This window comes from Hyperoodon ampullatus, assembly GCF_949752795.1.
Source record: "Hyperoodon ampullatus genome assembly, chromosome: 6".
In the NCBI taxonomy this organism is placed as follows: Eukaryota; Metazoa; Chordata; class Mammalia; order Artiodactyla; family Ziphiidae; genus Hyperoodon; species Hyperoodon ampullatus.
This window is the reverse complement of record NC_136919.1, coordinates 75,354,289-75,376,256: the sequence shown is the minus strand read 5'-3', so window position 1 is coordinate 75,376,256 and position 21,968 is coordinate 75,354,289. Positions and strand designations below refer to the sequence as shown.

Below are 21,968 nucleotides of genomic sequence, written 5' to 3'. Positions count from 1 at the left end.
TTTTTTAAACACAAGTTTAATGGCGTGCATGGAGTGGTGATTGAGAATGGCAGCAAAGACTTTCGGTACATAAATCATTTATTTCTATTTTTTCTTAACCATGTTCTGCCTTTTTTATTCATTACTAAGAACATTGATTTGGAGATTAAATGTTTTCCTCTATTTTTATCTTCAAACGACCTTTATTCACTGCGTCTGCACTTTGTTAGATTTATTCCAGCCTCTTACACTAGGGTCATAGTTTAGCTTCAGCTTGGAGCCAAATGCCCCACAGCTGAAATGGCCGCACCTCTGAAGTGGCATTTTCCCAGGCCACTCCTGCCTTTAATAATGAGCCAGCCAGGAAGCAAGTTTGTATCTCATTACAACAGAGCCTTGTGTTAGGCCTGGTGCATAATTAGACGTGAAGAATTACAACTGGTCCTCTCTTTGCAAGATCTTTCAGCACCATGTCTGCACTTAAGCCATTACTTTTATTTTAATCTAATGATTTTGCCTCTCTCTCTCTCTCTCCCTCTCCCTCCTTCCACACTCTCTCTTATTTAATAACAACAATGAAAGAAACCAAGGAAGTTCGGAGATTTGCGGCTTTAAAAAGACTGGATCCCGAAAAGATTTTCACAAGACGCTTCAGAAACAGACGTTTGAGTCAGAAACCTTGGAGTGCAGTGAACCCAGCACTCAGGTATTTCCTACCAACAAACACGGTTGCCAGGTTACTGGACGTTCTTCCATGGCATGCTGGCGATCTTTTTTGAAACTAATAAAAAGGCTAGACTCATAGAATATTGGAATAGGAGGAATTCTACCATTTGAGTCAGTGATATTTTTTTTCAAACTTGTTTGTAGCTATAGACATTGGTGTTCAAATGAACATAGATGAAAGTGGAGGGGCTCTAACTGGGGAGGGGGGGGAATTGGGCCCATCCCTATAATGATTCCTACAGAGACTCAGAGGTGCCCCCAAGCCTAAGGCAGGCTGCAGCATGACTGAAAGCTCCACACTGAGGCAGACTGTCTATCACATACCAACTCTATAACCTCAGACAGGATAACTCAACTCTCTGGGCTTCAGTTTCCTCTCCTGGAAAACAAGGATGATAAAAGTACCCAACTCATGAAGTTGTTTGAGTATTAAATGAGTTAATGTGTGTAAAGCATTTAAGACAATGCCAGCTCACACTTTGCACCCTATAAATATTGGCTACTGCTGCTGCTGCTGTTGTTGTTATTATTAATTACTATTACAGAGTAGTTACAGTTTAAAAATCAGTGCTCTATACACCTGTGTTCATAGAGCATTATTCACCGTAGCCAGAATGTGGAAACAGCCCAGTGTCCATGGGCAGATGAATGGATAAACTAAATGTGGCATATACATACAACGGAATATTATTCAACCTTAAAAAGGGGGGAAATTCTGACATATACTACAACATGGGGATGAACCTTGAATACATTATGCTGAGTGAAATAAGCCAGTTACAAAAGAACCAATACTGTATGATTCCATTTATATAAGGTACCTAGAGTAGTCAAGATTCATAAATATATAAAGGTAAAACGTTGTTTGCCAGGGGCTGGGGAGGGGTAGGAATGAGGAGTTACGGTTTAGTGGGTATAGAGTTTCAGTTTTACAAAATGAAAAGAGTTCTGGAGACTGGTTGCACAACAATGTGAATGTAATGAACATTACTGAGCTGTACATTAAAAAATGATGAAATGGTAAATTTTATGTTGCATATATACTTGACACAATTTTAAAAAGATTTTAAAAACCAGTGCTCTGGGGCTTCCCTGGTGGTGAGGTGGTTGGGAGTCCACCTGCCGATGCAGGGGACACGGGTTCGTGCCCCGGTCCGGGAGGATCACACGTGCCGCGGAGTGGCTGGGCCTGTGAGCCATGGCCGCTGAGCCTGCGCGTCTGGAGCCTGTGCTCCGCAGCAGGAGAGGCCACAGCAGTGAGAGGCCCGTGTACCGCAAAAAAAAAAACCAAAAAAAACAACCAATGCTCTGGTCCAATCTGTCCGTTTTATAGGTAAGAAAAATAAAACACAGAGGAAGAAACGTGTCCAAGTTTGCACAGGACTTCTTCTAAACCAATATAGTTTTCAGCTTCCAGGTGCCCTCATAACACAAGCATCTCGACATACTGAATATGACTAGAGGTTTTAAATAATACCTATTTTTTCAAACTACAGTCAGGCTGACTACTTATCTCTGCAGAGGAATCAGCCATCAATTCCAGTGCTGAACCTGGTGGGCTTACTGAGGAATGGGATATCTGTATGCTGTCCTCTGTGGGAAATTTCAGGGGTTTTTCATTGGTAATTTTGACTAAATTCAGCTTTCATCATGTAGGTGACCAGCTAAATTGTTCCTTGTATCAGTCAGACAGATGAAACACTAGGTATTTCCACAGAAGAAATTTAACATAGGGAAATGGTTAAACACATTTTGGAGGACTGCGAGAACCAAAAAGGAAAATTGAAGTCATACAGAAATTGTAACTACAAGAAACAGCACGCCACCCTAAGCCTGGGGTCTGTGGCAGTGGTTCTCAAACCTAAGCTTCATCAGAACCCCCTGAAGGGCTTGTCGGAACACAGATGGCTGGGCCCCACTCCAGAGTTTCTGCTTCACTGGGTCTGGAGTGGGGCTTGAGAATTTGCATTTCTAAACAGCATTTCCCAGGAGTTGCCGATACTGCTGGTCCCAGGACCATGTCTGAGAAGCATGGGTCTAGTGGGAGGAGCTTGGAGTTATCAGAACCTAGCAGCTCAGAAGAGGGGCCTCAGAGCTAGGACTCAAATATCTGAGGAGGGGGCACAGCCTAGTCAGTGGTGTCGTCAGAGGAGAGACCTCACAGGGGCTGGGAGTCTGGACTTAGACCTCCTGGGAGAAGGAATTGCCCAGTTGGTGCTGATACCTCCAAGGAAGGTAAGATGAGGGTTGTTCTGGAAGTGCCAGAGAAACAGAAGACTAGGACCAATGGCCATAACCAAGGTGAGAGGAACTGCAGGCAGAGAGGAAAGGGTCAGTCCCTTTTCCCTCCCCCAGCCATCCAGTCTCCCTGGAGTGCTCCCTGTTGGCAGAACCTAAAGGGAGAAGGAGCAAAGCAGAAATGTGATTTGCTGAGTTGCAGACCCAGCACCACAGAGCAGAGCATAAAAGGGTAAATTCAAGAGGTGAGTGTCCAGCACAGCCATAAAGCACACTCATTTCTTCAGCACACTAACACAGCACTCAAGTCATCGGCTGGGTTTCAGAGCCAAGTTATACAAGAGAGGTGTGGTTTTAAGTATCAGACTAGTACTCATCATGGAGAGATGCTCAGTCCAGCAACATCCTCCCTTTCAATCATTTTTTTAAATTAATTTATTTTTGTCTGCGTTGGGTCTTCATTGCTGTGTGCGGGCTTTCTCCATTTGCGGTGAGCGGAGGCTACTCTTCGTTGCGGTGCGCAGGCTTCTCATTGCAGTGGCTTCTCTTGTTGTGGAGCACGGGCTCTAGGCACGCAGGCTTCAGTAGTTGTGGCACACGGGCTCAGTAGTTGTGGCTCGCGGGCTGTAGAGCGCAGACTCAGTAGTTGTGGCACACGGGCTTAGTTGATCCGCGGCCTGTGGGATCTTCCTGGATCAGGGATCGAACCTGTGTCCCCTGCATTGGCAGGCGGATTCTTAACTGCTGTGCCACCAGGGAAGCCCTTTTCAATCATTTTTATGCACCTTATTGAGTGGAATTGTGAGGCCAAATGCCTGAATTTCATAAGTTAAATATATATATGATGTGAATCCATGGTACACATAATATTTCATAAAAATTATATTATATACAATATTGTATAACTTCCTCTTTTTTATTAACAAGACAATATACTGTGATCATCTTTCTCTTCCAATGGCAGCACATTTTTCTGTTTTTTAATGACTGCCTAATGTTCCACTGTATGAAAGTTCCAAAATCTCTTAATCTGAAAAGTTTCTTTCGAGGGGGGCATTTAGGTTGTTTCTATTATTTTGTTATTACAGAGTTCCAGAGATACTCTTGTCCTCACATCTTTGCTCACTTGTCCAGTTGTGGCCTTAGAATAAATTCTGAAGATAGATAAAGACATCAATAGTTATCTATCTATCTATCTATTTATCTATCTATCTACATCTTTACATCCTTTTAAAGAGTGTTGGGAAATCCAATTCAGTTTCCCAAGCATCTTACAAATTCTAAGATGAACAAAACTATTAATAATTAAATTATTACCATTGATTATTGTTAACACATTCAGTTTAGATAAAATTTATGATCTAGGAGAGTAACACTTTTATGAGGTAGACAGATGTCACCAAAAATATGTATTATGGAGATATTGTACAGTAGTATGTTCATGTAATAGTATTTTGAGAATAACATTTTACCGTAAATTTTACAGGTGTTTATAACAGATCCATCTATTATTCTTACAACATATTCTTGATTATGGTTGTATGTTTTTTGCCAAGTCTGTAGTTAGGTATCCATTTCCCAATTTCCAGGACATTTCTCGTGGAATGAAGTGGCCATTTTGTGACTGAAATAAGACAGTTTTTTTCAAACACACTGCAGCTGAGTGAATACTGCTGGAATAGCAAACGCTCTTTTTTTTTTTTTTTCCTGGTGTTTATTCCTGTAACTGCTACTACAGTCCTGTAGGAAAGTGTTCCCATGCCCACATCTCTGTCTTCGGAAACATACTATTCAGCTTTGGAGTTTATATAAAATTTAATTTGGAAGGCTTCTCACAGATCGTCTTATTTTCCAGTTTCGAAAGCCAAGCTCTGGAGTTGGGATTAGGATGAGGTCCCTTTACTCCCCAGTCCAGTCTCTGCTTTTTTTAAACACCTTATTCCAGTTCTGTTCTGCTTGAGCACAAGACATGAGTAAGGTTCATAAGAGGTTTGGCTCCCAATCTCCAGGAGAGAGCATGCCCCAAACTAACAGCAATACAGAACTGTTTTCAAACTTTTCCTCAAGAACAGGTGTATCTACATCTGATGAGTTAATTACCTGCTTCCAGGCAGGAAGGATACATTTAATTATAGGATACCCAGTCCAGGAAGCTATGATGTGATTCTTGTCAGAAATTCTTTGAGACCCAACCCTGCAGTCTCACATTGGAGCAGTCTTGAGACATTCCAGACCCTTTAGTTCTCATTTTAGACCCATGATCTCTCTCACCAAGACATGTCTTTTTTCACAGGCAGGCCCCTGCCACTTGAACGTGCTGTGTGATGTATCTGGGAAAGGCCCCATCACTGCCTGTGACTTTGACCTCCGCAGCCTGCAGCCTGATTTGCGGCTGAAAAACCTCGTGCAACAAGTGAGTGCCGAGGACTTTGAGAAGCAGAATGAGGAGGCCCGGAGGACCAATCGGCATGCCGAGCTCTTTGCCCTTTACCCATCAGTGGATGAGGTGGGTGTGACCATCTTTATGCTGGAGAATTTCAATGAAGACACAGGGAGCCTCCAGGAAAATATTATTGTTTGTCATTACTGTATAGTAATGTCAGGATGCTTACTTGTGTGACTTCTGGGCTGTTCTTTTCATTAAGGCAAGCCTGTGTAACAGCAGAGCAAATTATTGATCAATCATACAGATGAGGTTCCTTAATAACAACTAGGATTTTCATAGCACTTTACAAAACACTTTCACTGATACTGTCTCATTTAATCCTCAAAACATTCCAAGGGTCTACATGCAGTAAGCCCACTCAGCCAGTCAAACCATTAAGTTACTTGAAGGTGTGTTTTGCAGCTAATCTATCAATACATGTATTACTTAATCCTTGATGTTCGTTAGTGCTTTGTTAAGATTTTTTGTTTTTTGTTGGATGGTCTCTATGAACAACCAGAGAGACCTGCTTTGAAAACATTCCAGTCAAAAATAATCATAGCTGTGTTCCCAATGCATAGAACACCCAGATCTTGATTGTCCACTCTATATAGTGGAGCTGACCTGAAACAACTTGATTTAGGCTTTGCCTTTGGTCGCTCCTGGGGGCACTTTGGATGGGATGGCGGATGACCGTTATTCAAGCCTGTTCAGGCTCCTTTACAAGAGGCTCATAGTCTTCCGTTCTGCATGTCAGAATATCTACATTTCTGCGTCTTGCCAGAAACGGATTGCCACAATATATCTTTGCTGTCCAAATTTTATTAAAAGCTGAGTTGCAGGAAATAAGATTTAGGGAAATTTTGCATAAAAGATATGCCATCCTTCCATGCCTCTAAGTATTTGAAATGTGATCTTTGGATCAATCAAAACCATCAGGGAGCCTCACTCTCACACCTTGTGAATCCCCCACCCCTGTGAATTGTTTGCTTATTTGCCCTTCGATGAGCTTACTAGTGGTCAGCAAAAAAAGACAATAAGGGAAATAGCAGTTATTTGATATGATATGTCCACTGTGCAAATATTATTAAGGATATTGACCTACTCATCATGCAGCACCTGCCTCAATGAGGATCCAAAAAAAAATTGTCCCTCAAACCTTCAGACAAAGAAGAATTATGCTCCCACTGAGAAAATGTGTATGCTTAGAGATTGTCACATCTTGTAATCAGCTCCACAAAATTCGTTACTTGGAGTCAAATTTCTGTTCACCTCTACTAAATCTGGTGGCTTACTTATTGGTGTCCTGAATTTACTTCAGCTTTCTTTTTTTCTTATCCTTATTTTCCAACCACCTTGGTTTTCTCTTCTATTTATTTTATTTGCAATGGCCTCAAATCCTTTTTTTTAATTGTCAGGGGCCTCGAATCCTCTTCTGAATGAGGCAGATTAAAAATAAATATGAATTATGTGGGCAGTGTTATCATCTCCATCTTCAGATTACAAAGTAAGAATCAGAGAGGTTAAATAACTTGTTCAAGATACAGCAGGTAAATTGAATTATAGAATGGGGAATCCAAACCCATTAACTCCAAATTTTATGTTTAACTGTTTATTTATCTATATATGGCTACCTGGTATATTAGCACACCTAATGGAAATCCAAAGATGACATAAACAATCACATCTTGTAACTTTTCAGTTTCCATCTACAGCTTTAAAACTTCTTACCAAATTTGTCGAGAAATATTATATCTGACTGATATGACCTTCACTTGCATTCCTCTTCCTCCCAATTCCATGATGGAGGTGCCAAAAGGTAATAAAGACCCAAAATGAACACAAGTAGAGAGAAAACAGTTAAAGGGTGAGGAGAAGACTTCCAGTGAGACATCAGCTCATTAAAGTCTCCTTCATGAGATTAAATGGGAGGATATCCAGGCTTGATTACAAGGATGAATCATAGACCATTTTGAAGGAATTTTGTTTTATGGTCTTTAAACAATGCAGAAACTCAATTGAGACTAAAAGTTATGATCTAGCGGATGTCCTAATGGGGCCTGCCATACTAAGTGGAGAGGAATGCTTTGTGATTAGTGTATAGTTTATTTGGAAATTGCTAAGTCTAAAATGTTAGAGGGCTTCTATACCAGCCCTTTAATGTGTTGGAGTTGTACACAGAGAAATTGCATTTGTTCTTGTAATTTGTACTTTCTCCAGAGAAAGTCCTGTAGAAAAAAGGGTAACTTTCTGGCCTACCATGAAATGATTACAAGTGCTGAATTTTTTGACACCACATTAGTGAAATTATTTTATATTATTATTACTTTATTTCCCAATGAAAAAAAGAAGAGAGGTGAACTCTTACATCCAAATTATGACTGAGTATACAGGGGATGCAAAAGTAGAATTCAACCACCAAGCTTCTATGAGGTGAGCTTTTTCCCTGATTCACTCTGATTCTATAAAAGGCATCCTATGTGTTGATCCATACAAAGGGTGCCACTATACTCCAAATCGTAGAGGAGTTTGCATTAGGACTCTTTTGGTTGCAAGTGATGGAACCCAACTAAAAACGAATTTTTTTTAAAAAGGTAGGGACTTATTGGCTCACATAATGAAATCACAAGTAGGCAGATGTAGAATTGGCCTCAGGATCCATTGGGTCAGCTGATGGAAGAACATCATCTCTCATATTATCCCTTTCTCTCTTACGATCTCTCTCTCTCTCTCTCTCTCTGCCTTTCTCCCTCTCTCTCTTTCTCTCTCTCTCTCATTGTAAATATCTATCTGTTTTCTCCCAGGAAGAGGAAAACAACAGGTATCCAGTACAACTTCACATTTCCTCTTCTGCTTTATTGGCAATTCATTCTTATTTCAGATAACTGTAAAGGTGCAAGAAATTCATATAGATTAGAGTTAGCAAATATATGAATATGTAGACTTTGGAACCTGGATTAACAAACTAACTGTAAAAAAAACTGAGAGAGCTGGGGAAGTTTGGAACTGACTACGTATTTCGTGACAATAGGACATTATTTCTAAAAAGTAATAATAGTATTATGGTACGTGTTTTTAAAAAGTCCTTATCTTTTAGAGATCTGTACTGAAATATTCACAAATGAAAATATATGATATGTGGGGCCTTGCTTCTAAGCTTCCAACACTGAATGGGGGAAGGTAGTAGGAGGGAGTATAGATGAAACCAAGTTGCCCATGAGTTGAAATTGTTAAAGCTAGGTGAGAGGTAAATGTGGTTCATTACATTCTTCTCTCTACCTTTGTATATGTTTACAATTTTCCAAGTGAAAAGCTTTTTAAAAAGGATCCCAAAGCTCTGAATCCAGACCAAAGGCAGTCTTGGAAACCCATGAGTGTCTTTACGGTGAGGTTGTTTTCCAATAAGGGGCCCCTTCCCTTTCAGATGTGTCTGTTCTGATCACCCTGAAAATTCCAGCTTGCTCTGAGAGACTTCAGCTCAGTGTAGGTATCGGAACAGAATTTTAAAATTCTTCTGGTTGCTGTGGGGTATTTGGGATATCATTTATAGCCCAGGAAAATACAATTAGACATGGCTCTATTTGTTGCACCCTTGTGAGCTGCAGACCACTCATCAGAGTTTGTATAGCCTACTACAAGAGCAAGAATTAAAGTTCTCAGGGAAACTTGCACTGTTGATCTTTGCATGCATGACTATACTTAAGATACTGTGATAGTTCACATTTGAATGTTAAAAGTTACAACAGGAACTTGATACTTCCCTTTAAGTCCCTTGGTCCCTATGTAGTAAAATAGACAGACGTATCTCTTAAATTTGTCATTACTAAGCTTCTCTATACTTAGAACTTTAGCAAGTTCTAGCTGGACATGTCTATTTAGAACCTACAAATTCAACCCCACATCTCTATCATCTGTTTAAGAAAACAGTAAACCGAGAAAGACACTGTATTATAGTTTTAATGGTTTACAGCCTCAGGTGAACTGTTCTGACTCAGATCTCCAATCTGAAACTCACATATTTACAAGTAAAGCCTTTGGCAGGAGAAATATTCTGTGTCCTTAGAGCCAGCCAAAAAAAAAAAAAAGTCAACAATAAGTATAAGATTTTGCATTGCCATCTGGTGGATGTTACTAAGCCATATCCATGTTCACATTTCCTTCCTTCCTCCCTCAGTCTCTTTGTCTTAAATGCTTGGCTTTCTGAAAGGAGAAAATGTTTGCTGTAAATGCTGACTTTGAAGCGTAGGGGTTGGATAGTAAACTCTCTTGTAAAAGTCAATGTGTTATTCTGCAATTAGAAATAAAGCAAATGCAAGCTGCCTTGCATGGTGGCTAGCAGCCTTCCCTTCCCCGAGTTAACTTCAACTGGAACTCTTCATGGGAATTCACTACTGATTTCTTTTACAATGTGATTAACAATAGGAGGATGCTGTGGAAATACGTCCGGTACCAGACTGTCCTAAGGAACATCTGGGCAACAGAATATTGGTCAAGTTGCTGACCCTGAAGTAAGTATGAGCAGACACTAATCACTACATTGAGGTCTGTCTTGCCTTTCAAATACAGACTGTGTCTTTACCATCAGAGCTTGAATCGGGGAGGACCCCCAACACACTTTTAACAGTGCCCTGTGAGGTAGTAGAAAGAGCAGAGTTTGGAGTCAGCTATTCCCAGAATCTAATCCTGCCAAGCCTTTGACAGTCATTCTTCTATGACAGGGAAGGCAAAACACTAAGGTTAGGCATGTAGGTAATTAATTGAGTGAAGTGGCCTACATTAAGAAAAATAACGGTAAAAGCCAATGGTGTGCTGGAGTCCACTCTAACTCCTGAGAGCTGATTGTATACTTCTCTTCCCAACTCTTTATTCAGTGAAGTCACGTTGGTAGCTTGAAATTGGCCATAGTGAAATGGTGGAAGTATTTACAACACTGAACTCAGAAAATGCTACAAATTAGAGCCTTTTTTTTTTTTTTTTTAGAGGCTTGTTTGTTAAACATTTACCAGCACACCACTGTTAAAACACAATGAAAAATGCAACTAAAACTCAGTCTCAGTGCCAGTGGACAATATAGAGTAGTGGGGACTGCAGCAAACTATCTCAACGGGGCACCCACTACTGGCTAGGGTCAATTCTTGCCATCCAAGTAAACAAGCCCATTTTGGTCAATTGTCTGATTTTTTTTTTAAGAGAAGCTAGAAATCCAGATTTTTCTGCATAATTTCCTGACTTCTTAAATATTTTCTCATTTCCTTCTTAAGTACCACACGTTTCAAAAAGAACATGTCTGAAATCTGGATTCATCTCATGGGCCACATTTGCTTTAAAGCAATTGTTTCCATACTTTTTTATTGTATTTAGAAGTCACACATCCTCTGCATGTGTGTATTCATTTTGTATTTGTTTATTAAATATTATATTATAAAACATACATAAATGAGGCATTTTGAAGGATGAACTCAATAAATAAAAATAAATTATAGTATTTTCTTCCTGCATTCCAGTGGATTGTCTTGCCTACCCCCTGGAGTGCTTGCCTGCCTCCCTTTCCTCTTTGCAGACTGCTGCTTTAGAGAATTAGTTCTTCCACTTCTTCATAGGCTCTTTTGAAAATATTAAGTTGTGAATGCTCTACCAAGGCAAAAGTTCATAAGCATAACATTTTTTCATACCCTATTAGGAAGGTCATCCATCTCTTGAAGTCAATTCATGGACCCCTTAGGCAGCACCTGATTTGCAATTAGAGCCTTTGGATTCTGGATTCAAGACTATGTTTCAGCCCTGGGGACTTCTCTAGGATTTTGAGTTCTTGTAAATGAAGTAGTGAGACCAGATCTCAAAGTTCCTATTTGCCATAAATTTCTGATTCTATTGCGGAGCCTCCCGAATTCTCTGCTCAGAACACAAGCCAGCATGACTGCTTACACAAGTGTGGAGATCTCTTGATGTTGTAACACCCTCCTTAAGCCAGTTCTACCAGTAGGATGGGGGGAGCAGTTCGGACATTTTGTCTTGTACACGGAGATGAGCGGCCGATAAGTGAGCTCTGTATCAAGCAATGGGTACAGAAAGGCAAACTCTAGCCCTTCCGAGCTGACCCGGAATGGGGAACCTCCTAGCCCTTCAGCAGGAGGACTGAGTAGAAGTGGCTGATCGGTCTCCCTCTGCATTCATTGTTCAGGAAATCCACCCTATTGCCTGAGGCACTCACCCACCCACCACAGGAAGCTCATCAGATACAGCAACTATGCCCTTTGGGATTGGAGGAATTCTTCCCTGTGATGCATGACACTAAGGCTCCTAGATGTTTTCCATAAATAAATGGTAGCTCTTCTCACAAGTGGTAACACGTGGTCACTAAGATAGTCATGTAATATTATTAAAAAAAAATTGAGTCACTTGGATTTCTCTTGATGAAGATTGTGAAGTGTAGTTTCTAGTTATTTTTCCCCAAAACTGCCAAAGCAGAAATTAAGTAGAATCACAGTGTTTGCTCAATGTATACTTGACCTACTCCAGTATCTTAAATAGTATTCATACCAACATATGCCTGCAATAGGGGAGAGGAACCAGAGATCATCCTGTCTTTCACTACTTTAAATAAACTGGATAAAAGAAAGCAAGTTCTTATAGGTAAACCTAGAATGTTTAAATATGAACAGTAAAAATTTAATAATGTTAAATTTTATTTGTGAAATATGCATAATGTAAAATTTGCCATCACAACCATTTTTAGTGGTGTTTCAGTGGCATTAAGTACACTCACACTGTTGTACACCTATCACCACCATCCATCTCCAGAACTCTTTTCACCTCTTCAAATTGGAATTTTGTACCCACTTAACAATAATTCCCATTTTTCTCTCCCACCATTCCCTCATATAAGTGGAATTATATAATGCATGTCCTTTTGTGACTGGTTTATTTCACTTATACAGTGTCTTCAACATTTTTCCATATGGTAGGATGTGTCAGAATTTCCTTTCTTTTCAAGACTGAATAATATTCCATTGTATGCATATACCACATTCTATTGATCCATTCATCCCTTGATGGACACCTGAGTTTGCTTCCACCTTCTGGCTACTGTGGATAATGGTGCTCCTTGACATTGTTTATAAAGCATATTCACACACATTATCTTTCACAATGCTTACAACAATCCTAGGGAATGGGAAGAGCAGGTGTCCTTTCCTCATGTTACAGATAAATAAATGCAACTGGGAAAAGTAAGTAACCTGATTAAGATCCCAGAGTTAGCAAACAGTGGGAGAGGGAACAGAGCCCAGGTCTGTCTGACTCAGTGCCCTATGAATTTGCCCTCATGCCTTACTGCCTCATTTCCAAAAGTGCCATTTGACCAACTCACTCTTGTCTGTGGTTACCTCTGCCCAAATATTCTTCTTCAAAAGTCCTCTTTTTAGACAAAGCTATCCAATGATAAGGCCATCCTCTCACATATGCCTTGAAACAAAATTTGACCAAATTTACCTGACTTCTGCAATAACAGTGATCCAGGGCCTGATTAGTAGGGCTCTTAGCTGGCAGTATCATGGATTGTTAACCTGAGAAATTTGGAAGGTGAACATCTCTGCTCCATGTGCATCCTATAACGTGTGGCAGGATTATGCTTTGGGGATGCCCTCTCTTCAAACCCACCATTTCCGGGGGAATTGGCAATTAGGGCCATATGAGAGCTGCTCTTTCCAGCTCTCATTGGATCCACACACCTCAGTGTTTATCAGCAGTGCTCAGTCCCCTCCCTCCACCTCAGGTCAGCAGCTACCCTGGCAGTGGAGTTAGGACGGGCCAGATATTCACACACATCATAACCTAACCTAAAGAAAAGCAACTGAACTTTCTTTTTTGTACTAGCTGAAAAGCCCCAGCCCTTAAAATTGAATAATAGAGCTTTCTATTCTGGCAGTAATCTGTAAACTGTAAACAAGACCTTTAGCTAAGACAGAGACTCAATCCTCTGAAAACACAGCAACTACAATGGTAAGAAGTGCCATACTGGATCAGACCAAGGATCTGTTCCACCCACTCTCTATTGCAGGGTCACCAGCAAGCACTTTTGGGGAGAATGTACCATCCACTATGATCTCAAATGATTAGGAGTTTTCCCATGAACCTCCCATATTTCTCCATTAACATTCCAGTGTGATTCTCACATGCATAGAGCTACCCAAATACTTGTGAAAACAACTTACTTTTTTTTTTTTTGGTACGCGGGCCTCTCACTGTTGTGGCCTCTCCCGTTGCGGAGCACAGGCTCCGGACGCACAGGCTCAGCGGCCATGGCTCACGGGCCCAGCCGCTCCGCAGCATGTGGGATCTTCCCGGACCGGGGCACGAACCCGTATCCCCTGCATCGGCAGGCGGACTCTCAACCACTGCGCCACCAGGGAAGCCTCAACTTACATTTTTAACCAGATTATATATCCAGGCACTTTCAGAAAATTCAGAATTATCTAAGTTAAAACTATATGTTTTTCTCTCTTTCTTTGACAGGTTTGAGATTGAAATTGAGCCTCTGTTTGCCAGCATTGCCCTCTACGATGTTAAAGAAAGGAAAAAGGTAAGACGGCAAAATATAGCCCAACCCTGAGGGCATCGCATTTTGTTCATTGTCTTGGGTTTCATGTTTTTAAATCTCACTTCTATGTAAGAAAACCACGTCAGATTTGAAAGCAAATGACCTTTGATATGTCCAGTTCTATTGCCTTTGCAGTTTTTAAAGAAGTGACCTGGGAATTTATGTTCTTTGAAGAACCTTTACGAGAAAGTCGGCTGGAGGTGGTAGCCTGGCTGAGATAGAGAAGTGAAATAGTGACATATGGGGTTACACATAAAACAAAGCAATGTAAACACGGCTATAACAAGCCCAGTGCAAGTATATTGTGCTTTTAATTGAAAAGATTTCTCCATGAATGTCTTAATGTTTAGTCATTTTGTAACTCCTAGAGGAGGACACAAATAGCAAAACCAGAGGAGACGTTTCTGCCCCTCTACCCATAACCATTCAGTAGTTAAGGAAGTGTGTATATTTTGAATAAATATTAATAATCACTAAGATTTGTATTGGTCAACCTCCCACACACACATTCAGTGGTTTAAAGCTGAATGGTTTAAATGGTTTAAAGTGGTTTAATGGTTTAAGTGGTTTAAATGGTTTACAGTGGTTTAAAGCTCAGATTTGCACAGGCATCAGAATCACCCGGAGGGCTTGCTAAAAGAGATGGTGGCCACCCCCCCAGAGTTTCTGATTCAGTAAATCTGGATGGGGCCTAAGAATCTGCATTTTGAACAGGTCCCCAGGTGATGCTGAAGCTGCTGGTCAGGGGGCCACATATGGAGAACCCGTGGCTAGAAGAAGGAGAATTTTCTGCCTTTGTCTCCTAACAATCCAGAGTAGGAAGGTGTGGGGTCAACAGTGGTCTGCTCCACTCAGGCATTCGGGAACCCAAGTGGCAGTGTCTCCTCCATCTTCAATATGTGCCCTCCCCAGTCACTCTTGTCACTGCCACTACGGCCCCCGGAAAAAGGGGAAAAGCTGGTGGGGGTGTGGGGTGGTGTTGGAGCCTGGAAGTTAGATACATCATCACTTGTGCTCGCAATTCACTGGAAAGAATCTAGTCACATGCTCACTCCTAACTCTACAGGGGAGGCTGGTAAATGTAGTCTCTGCCTGGGAGCCACTTCTTGGCTGTAAATCTATTAGTGATGAAGGGGAAACCCAACTCTACAGTGGTTCTTAAGTAACACTGCACCGGTGAGCTCAGGAGCACTCATCGTGACATGCTCTTGCTTGAAATCTTTAATGGATCCTCACTACCTGCAAATTAAAAACAAATTCTTCAGCTTCCATGCCCGGCTTTCTTCAGGATGGCTCTCATCTGCTTTCTTTCCCTCGAGAGCCTAGGCAGAGTCAAGCCAGGCTCCTTGATGTTAACTAAAGTCACTCCACGTGTTCCAGCCTCTGAGATATCTGTGGTGCACTCTCTCCCTGGTACACAGTCCCCCTCCAGCTCTGCTTGGTGGAACCTTCTTCCAAGGCCTATCCATCTCACATGCCTCCCCCATGGAAAGCATTCCCCATGCCCCCAACTGGATGTGACCTCTCACCCTCGGGAACTTCCACAGCACTTTTTTGTATGCGTGTGATCACTTATATTTTGCTCTTACTGTAGTTAGTATGCATTTGCCTTTTCCCTCATTCTTGATTGTAAACTAATTGAGAGCCAAAGTAATGCCTTGCTTTTCTTCAATCCAGTACCTAGCACATCACTGAAATTCAGGAGATACTGGTGGGTTAATAAAAATTTTAATGTTTCAAAGAACATCTCTCAAATGACTCAGAAATATCTAGAGACTGTAACAAAATATGTATCAGATTTTCTAGCAGCCACTAGTCATAAACCAGGTCTACGGTTATACTTATTTCTTTGGTGAAACTTGGTGGGTTTTTCTTTTCCACTTTTTTTATTAACATGTTTAGACCATGAGAACAATAGGTATAACTCATTTTTCATTTTGCCACTCATTTACAGATCTCAGAAAATTTTCACTGTGACCTGAACTCTGACCAATTCAAAGGATTTCTGCGTGCTCACACGCCCTCTGTTGCCACATCCAGTCAGGCAAGATCTGCAGTATTCTCAGTCACCTATCCATCCTCGGACATCTACCTAGTAGTCAAGGTAGTTCAACACAATCTGATTTGCACAGTCTGATGTTCTCATTGTTGCATTACTCCCAGTGAACGTTTAGAGTGAAAGAGGTATCAGAAAATATTACATGTCCTCTGTGAGATTCGCTTTGTTTCCCTCTTAACTTTACTCCTTTTCCTTTAAAAGCAAATTGAGTTGGGTACTAGAATGACTATGGGTTTTGGAGTCAAACAATCCTAGGTCTGAGTCCTGGCTTTGCAACTTAGTAGCTATATGACTTTGGGCAATTACCTAACCTTTCTGAGACTTAGTTTCTTCATCTGTAAAGTGGAGATAATAACACCTCCCTCAATGAGTAGTTGTGATTACAGAATAAAACCTGGCATGCATAGACACCGTTCCTTCTGACAAGGAAAACACCCTCAGCTATCCAGCTCTGGGATGCTGCTGTGGAGAAAAATCTCAGACAGAGTCTCCTAATCATGTTCACATTTTTCTAAAGGCCCAGAGTTAAATGTCCGAAAATCCAGGCTCTGACAGTTTGAGGTGTGGGTTATAGAGTCCAAGCTTCACTCTCCCTTTTCATCACCATCTCACAGACTGAGTATGTCTAGTGAGAGTCAAAATCTGCGGGCAGTTCTAAGTGGAAAGACCTTTCATTCTAGGTTGTACTCTTTGCTGATGTAAGAAAACCAGAGACTTTCTCTACACACCAAAATGGCTGGTTAGAAGTTAACAGCAAACATTGAGTATTTTATCTACTTTAAGCCAAATAATTAGTCTCATTGACTCTTTACCCTCAAATTAAAAAAAAAAAAGTCCTGGTGTTTTAATTTCATGTACACCCAGCATTCTAGGATTGGGACATTTTCTAGTTAGCACAATGTTTTATGTCCATAATCTCATTGATTCCCCCATGATCCCATGAGAGTAGCATACAGGTTCCAAAAACTTCAGGTGATGTGGAGGTCACTTAACAAGAGGCAGATGTCCTTCCATTCTAGCTCCCTTTACACTGTTTTACAAAAATTCTGAAAGGTCATTATAGCTTGAAGGGAACATTTAAGTTTCTGGAAAATAGAGTTAAAATTCTATTGCTGAAAAGACACATCTGTTGTTGTCAAACTTAATGTGTGTCCTTTTCATTGCACTATTACTTAGACATACAGGAAAATTAGCTTAAAGTCCACACTAGCAAGCTGTAGCAGCTTGCAGTTACTTTGAAAATTCACTCTAGCCTGGGAAATCAAAGAAGCCAATACCAGTTCCATAGATCCAAATTTTACTTCCAATTCCAATTCTCAGTGGATGACTTTATTTTGGGTAACCCATGGCAGTCTGCTAAATATCAGTGGTTACCTATGGGTGACTATTTACTTACTTACTAAGTATATTCCAAAATTTTCAGATGTATAAATGCATTCATTTGGCAGTGATAAACATTCTCTAAATTGTCTGGATAGAGTTAAGAAATTTAAATCTACTCAGTAAGACAGTCCCTGGTTTGCTTCTGATTTGTTTTTCTTTATTGTAATACCACAGTTGTTGCTTCTTTCCCTCTAAATAGGGCTGAGGGTAGCCTCTTTACCTTAAAGAAATTTCCAGGCAATTCTGATATGCCCCTTTCCCCTACCTGCCATGGTTATGAGGACTCAGGCATTTCTTTTACATATCAATCCTGAAGGACCATATAGTAGGCTCTCATAGCAGCCGGCAGCTCCTTCTCGCAAAGTACCTGAAGTTAGCCAACTCGGTGAAGGGAATAGTACCTGCTGATCTGGTCGAATCTGGATCCTCCTTCCAAATTCTGGAGATCCCTCTCCTGTGGGTTCCATGATATAGATGCAAAGTCATGGCATTCCCATTCTTTGCTTCAGGATTCTAATGAAAAGGTTCTTTATCTCTGTTTAAAGTTCATTTTAAAGACCACATTTCTATCCACTGACCTCATGGAAAAATTAGCTTCTTTCCAATTTGCTGTATAAACTCCCGACCATAAATTTCAGGAGGATAGGGACCAGGCTTATCCTGTTCACCACCTTGGCTCCCCAACAGCTACCCTATAGAAAGGACTCAACAAATGTTTTTTGAACAAGTGAATAGGTGAATGATCGCTGACTAACAGGAAAATGGGTTAGTCTCTACCTCGAGTGTTATGTGTCCATGGCCTCAACCAGGTGCATCTCTCAGGAGGATCAGCCTTGTCTTCAGGCTATGGCAGTGGGAAGGGGTTTTTAAGTTCCTCTGTGAGACGAGAGACTTAATGCTTGCAGTCTCCTTGAGACAGATGTTCATTGAGCAGCCCCATGCCATTTCGTTTGAAATTCCATGAAACACCGTCCATCACTTGGGTGTTTCTGGTTTAAATACTTTGTGCCTAATTGATAATGCCTGTTAAGAATGTGTTCCTTTTAGGATATGTTGACCCAAACTTCTTCTTCAAGGATTATCTCAACTAATAACACAGACTAATGGGACTAAATCCATTTGTTTTTCTCTTCCACATATAAGTTAAATTAAATTTTCTTTGAGCAGAGGGTTAGACAATTTTAAATTTCTGCTTTTTTTTCTCTTAAACATGGTGCCTAGATTTATGGCCAGCCAGGTCCTTCACTTGAAGCAAGATGGAAGATGATGCTTGACAGTAGTAATTCATATTACTAGCCAGTTAGCAAAGTGAGAAGCTCTACCATCCTACTGCTTTCAAGTTCCTTTCCAAGTCTGTTAAATCCAGAGAAGCAGCCCTAATAGGAAATACAAGGGAGACAATTACAGATAATTTATTCTGTTCATTTATTCATTTTGTGGAAGGTTTTAGTCCCCAACCTGACTTTCACAGAGGTCATATCTCTTTTTTCATTGTAAGCAATAATAAACAAAATGAGCTATTCACATCCTACATATGTCTCGTGGGTTTTGTATTAAAAAATAACTTTTATTGTATTTTTTATTATAGGCATAATACATGTTTATTGTTTAAAAACAGAAAATACATGTAAGCAATAGGAAGAAGATAAAGATAGTACATAATCCCACCATACAAAGACAAATACTATTAATATTTGCTGTGTATCTATCGTCCTTTTAATATGCCTTTATGATTTTTTTTACAAAACTGTATAATACTCTTCGTACTAATTTTTTAAATCAAAAAACATATATTATGGACATCTGATGTCATCAAATATTGTCATAAGACACTATTTTGATGGTTGCATAGATTCCATTATACAAATGTAATTCACGCACTTTGTTTTAATATTATTTTTGTTGGTAGATTGAAAAAGTCCTTCAGCAGGGAGAGATTGGAGACTGTGCAGAACCCTACATGGTTATCAAAGAAAGTGATGGTGGAAAGGTATGCTATTTTGAGTATTGCTAAATGGTAACATTTTAGAATAAGCAGACGTTTTTCAGAAGTCTCCCATAAAATAGTTAATGGAGTTTAGTCCATAATGTGTCCCCATATGAAGCACTAATAAATTATATTCAAACAAAATAAGGAAGGGAAACTTCATCAATGACAACTTTTTAAAGAAATAAACTATTAAACTCAGCAAATGATGATGTACACACCAATGTCTAATTACAAAACTTGACTAGGGCAAAAACGCGTCCTGTTGTCTTGGTTCTGAGGCCTGGACTCGGTTGGGAAGGCCACAGACACCCCACAAAACTGAACAGTGCCACAGCTCCCCTAGCTTCCTCCACAGCATGGGCCACCACCCTTTCTGATCTGGATATTTGGACATTAGCTGAGACTGCTGTACATCATAAATTTATTAGTACAACATAGGTACTGAGCCATGAAAAGGACATCTCTTCTCAGCACCCATTTGCAAAAGTTTCCAACATAATTTTTAAAACATGGCCTTTTTGGAATAAGACTTGCCCAACAGCATCCTACTGCAGACTCATAAATTTCAAGTAAGATTTATTGAACTCAAGATAACTTGCTTTTTTAAATCTACCTTTTATCCTGAACTTAGAATGATTACCTTGGAAGTGTTGTCAACCTAATAAGGAGGTTGTTAGGAACCCTTATAGATCTTTCTGGAATCTTCCAAGACAACTTTGGAAAAACAGGCTCTCTTAAGAGCTTGATAGAGATGATGTACAAAACTTTTCATCCCAAGATTCTCTCATGCGAATCTAGTGTAGCTAGCACCTAAAAGAGGTACTTGTTGATTAGGTAGTATAATAAGCCCCAATACTTTTGGGTTTTTTGTTTGCTTGTTTGTTTGTTTAGCTGAAGGTATATTTAATAATTGAATGTAGGCTTTCTTTAATTCTTTAAATTCCTCCTTTTCTATTCTGTATTTCCTTATCAGTTGGACTTCTGGCCTGAGATGTGTTGTTTTTCTGCCCATTCCCTCTTTTTAATCAGTAGGGTAGGGATTTTGGAGATGGCTGTCATATCCATGGCAGAGGCAGTTGACTTGGTGCTGGTGCCATATTGGTTTTTCTTTTTTCTTATATCTTTATTGGAGTATAATTGCTTTAAAATGTTGTATTAGTTTCTGCTGTACAACAAAGTGAATCAGCTATATGTATACATATATCCCCATATCTCCTCCCACCCTCCCTATCCCACCCCTCTAGGTCGTCACAAAGCATTGAGCTGATTTCCCTGTGCTACGCAGCAGCTTCCCACTAGCCATCCATTTTACATTTGGTAGTGTATATATGTTAATGCTACTCTCTCACGTCATCCCAGCTTCCCCTATCCCCCTATGTCCTCAAGTCCGTTCTCTATGTCTGTGTCTTTATTCCTGCCCTACCACTGGGTTCATCAGTACTGTTTTCTTAGATTCCATATTTGTGCATGAGCATACAGTATTTGTTTTTCTCTTTCTGACTTACTTCACTCTGTATGACACACTCTAGGTCCATCCACCTCATTACAAATAAGTCAATTTCATTCCTTTTTATAGCTAAGTAATATTCCATTGAATATATGTGCCACATCTTCTTTATCCATTCATCTGTTGATGGACATTTAGGTTGGTTCCATGTCCTGGCTATTGTAAATAGCGCTGCAATGAACATTGTGGTACATGTATCTTTTTGAATTATGGTTTTCTCAGGGTATATGCCCAGTAGTTGGATCATACGGTAGTTCTATTTTTAGTTTTATAAGTAACCTCCATACTGTTCTCCATAGTGGTTCTATCAATTTTCATTCCCACCAACAGTTCAGGAGGGTTCCCTTTTCTCCACACCCTCTCCAGCATTTATTGTTTGTAGATTTGTTGATGAGGGCCATCCTGACTGGTGTGAGGTGATATTTCATTGTGGTTTTGATTTGCGTTTCTCTAATGAATAGTGATGTTGAGCATCTTTTCATGTGTTTGTTGGCAATCTGTATGTCTTCTTTGGAGAAATGTCTGTTTAGGTTTTACGCACATATTTTGACTGAATCGTTTTTTGATATTGAGCTGCATGAGCTGCTTTGTATATTTTGGAGATTAATCCTTTGTCGGTTGCTTCGTTTGCAAATATTTTCTCCCATTCTGAAGGTTGTCTTTTTGCCTTGTTTATGGTTTTCTTTGCTCTGCAAAAGCTTTTAAGTTTCATTAGGTCCCATTTGTTTATTTTTTATTTTATTTCCATTACTCTAGGAGGTGGGTCAAAAAGGATCTTGTTGTGATTTATGTCATAGAGTGTTCTGCCTATGTTTTCCTCTAAGAGTTTGATAGTGTCTGGCCTTACATTTAGGTCTTTAATCCACTTGGAGTTTATTTTTGTGTATGGTGTTAGGAAGTGTTCTAATTTCATTCTTTTACATGTAGCTGTCCAGTTTTCCCAGCACCACTTATTGAAGAGGCTGTCTTTTCTCCACTGTATATTCTTGCCTCCTTTGTCAAAGATAAGGTGACCATATGTGCGTGGGTTTATCTCTAGGCTTTCTATCCTGTTCCATTGAT

The 21,968-nt window shown here is 40.1% G+C and overlaps 1 protein-coding gene across 3 annotated transcripts in view; it reads left to right on the top strand.

Annotated features, from left to right (window-relative positions):
• Positions 1-21,968, top strand: part of DOCK8 (dedicator of cytokinesis 8) — a gene marked incomplete at its 5' end in the record, with an annotated part of 223,166 nt that overhangs the window by 83,792 nt on the left and 117,406 nt on the right. For all 3 annotated transcript variants that reach the window (XM_079707127.1, XM_079707126.1, XM_079707128.1), the window contains 6 exons: positions 562-685; positions 5,237-5,449; positions 9,791-9,876; positions 13,883-13,949; positions 15,922-16,071; positions 19,319-19,399. In XM_079707127.1, coding sequence (XP_079563253.1) covers positions 562-685; positions 5,237-5,449; positions 9,791-9,876; positions 13,883-13,949; positions 15,922-16,071; positions 19,319-19,399 — 721 coding nt within the window. The remainder of the gene's footprint in view (positions 1-561; positions 686-5,236; positions 5,450-9,790; positions 9,877-13,882; positions 13,950-15,921; positions 16,072-19,318; positions 19,400-21,968) is intronic.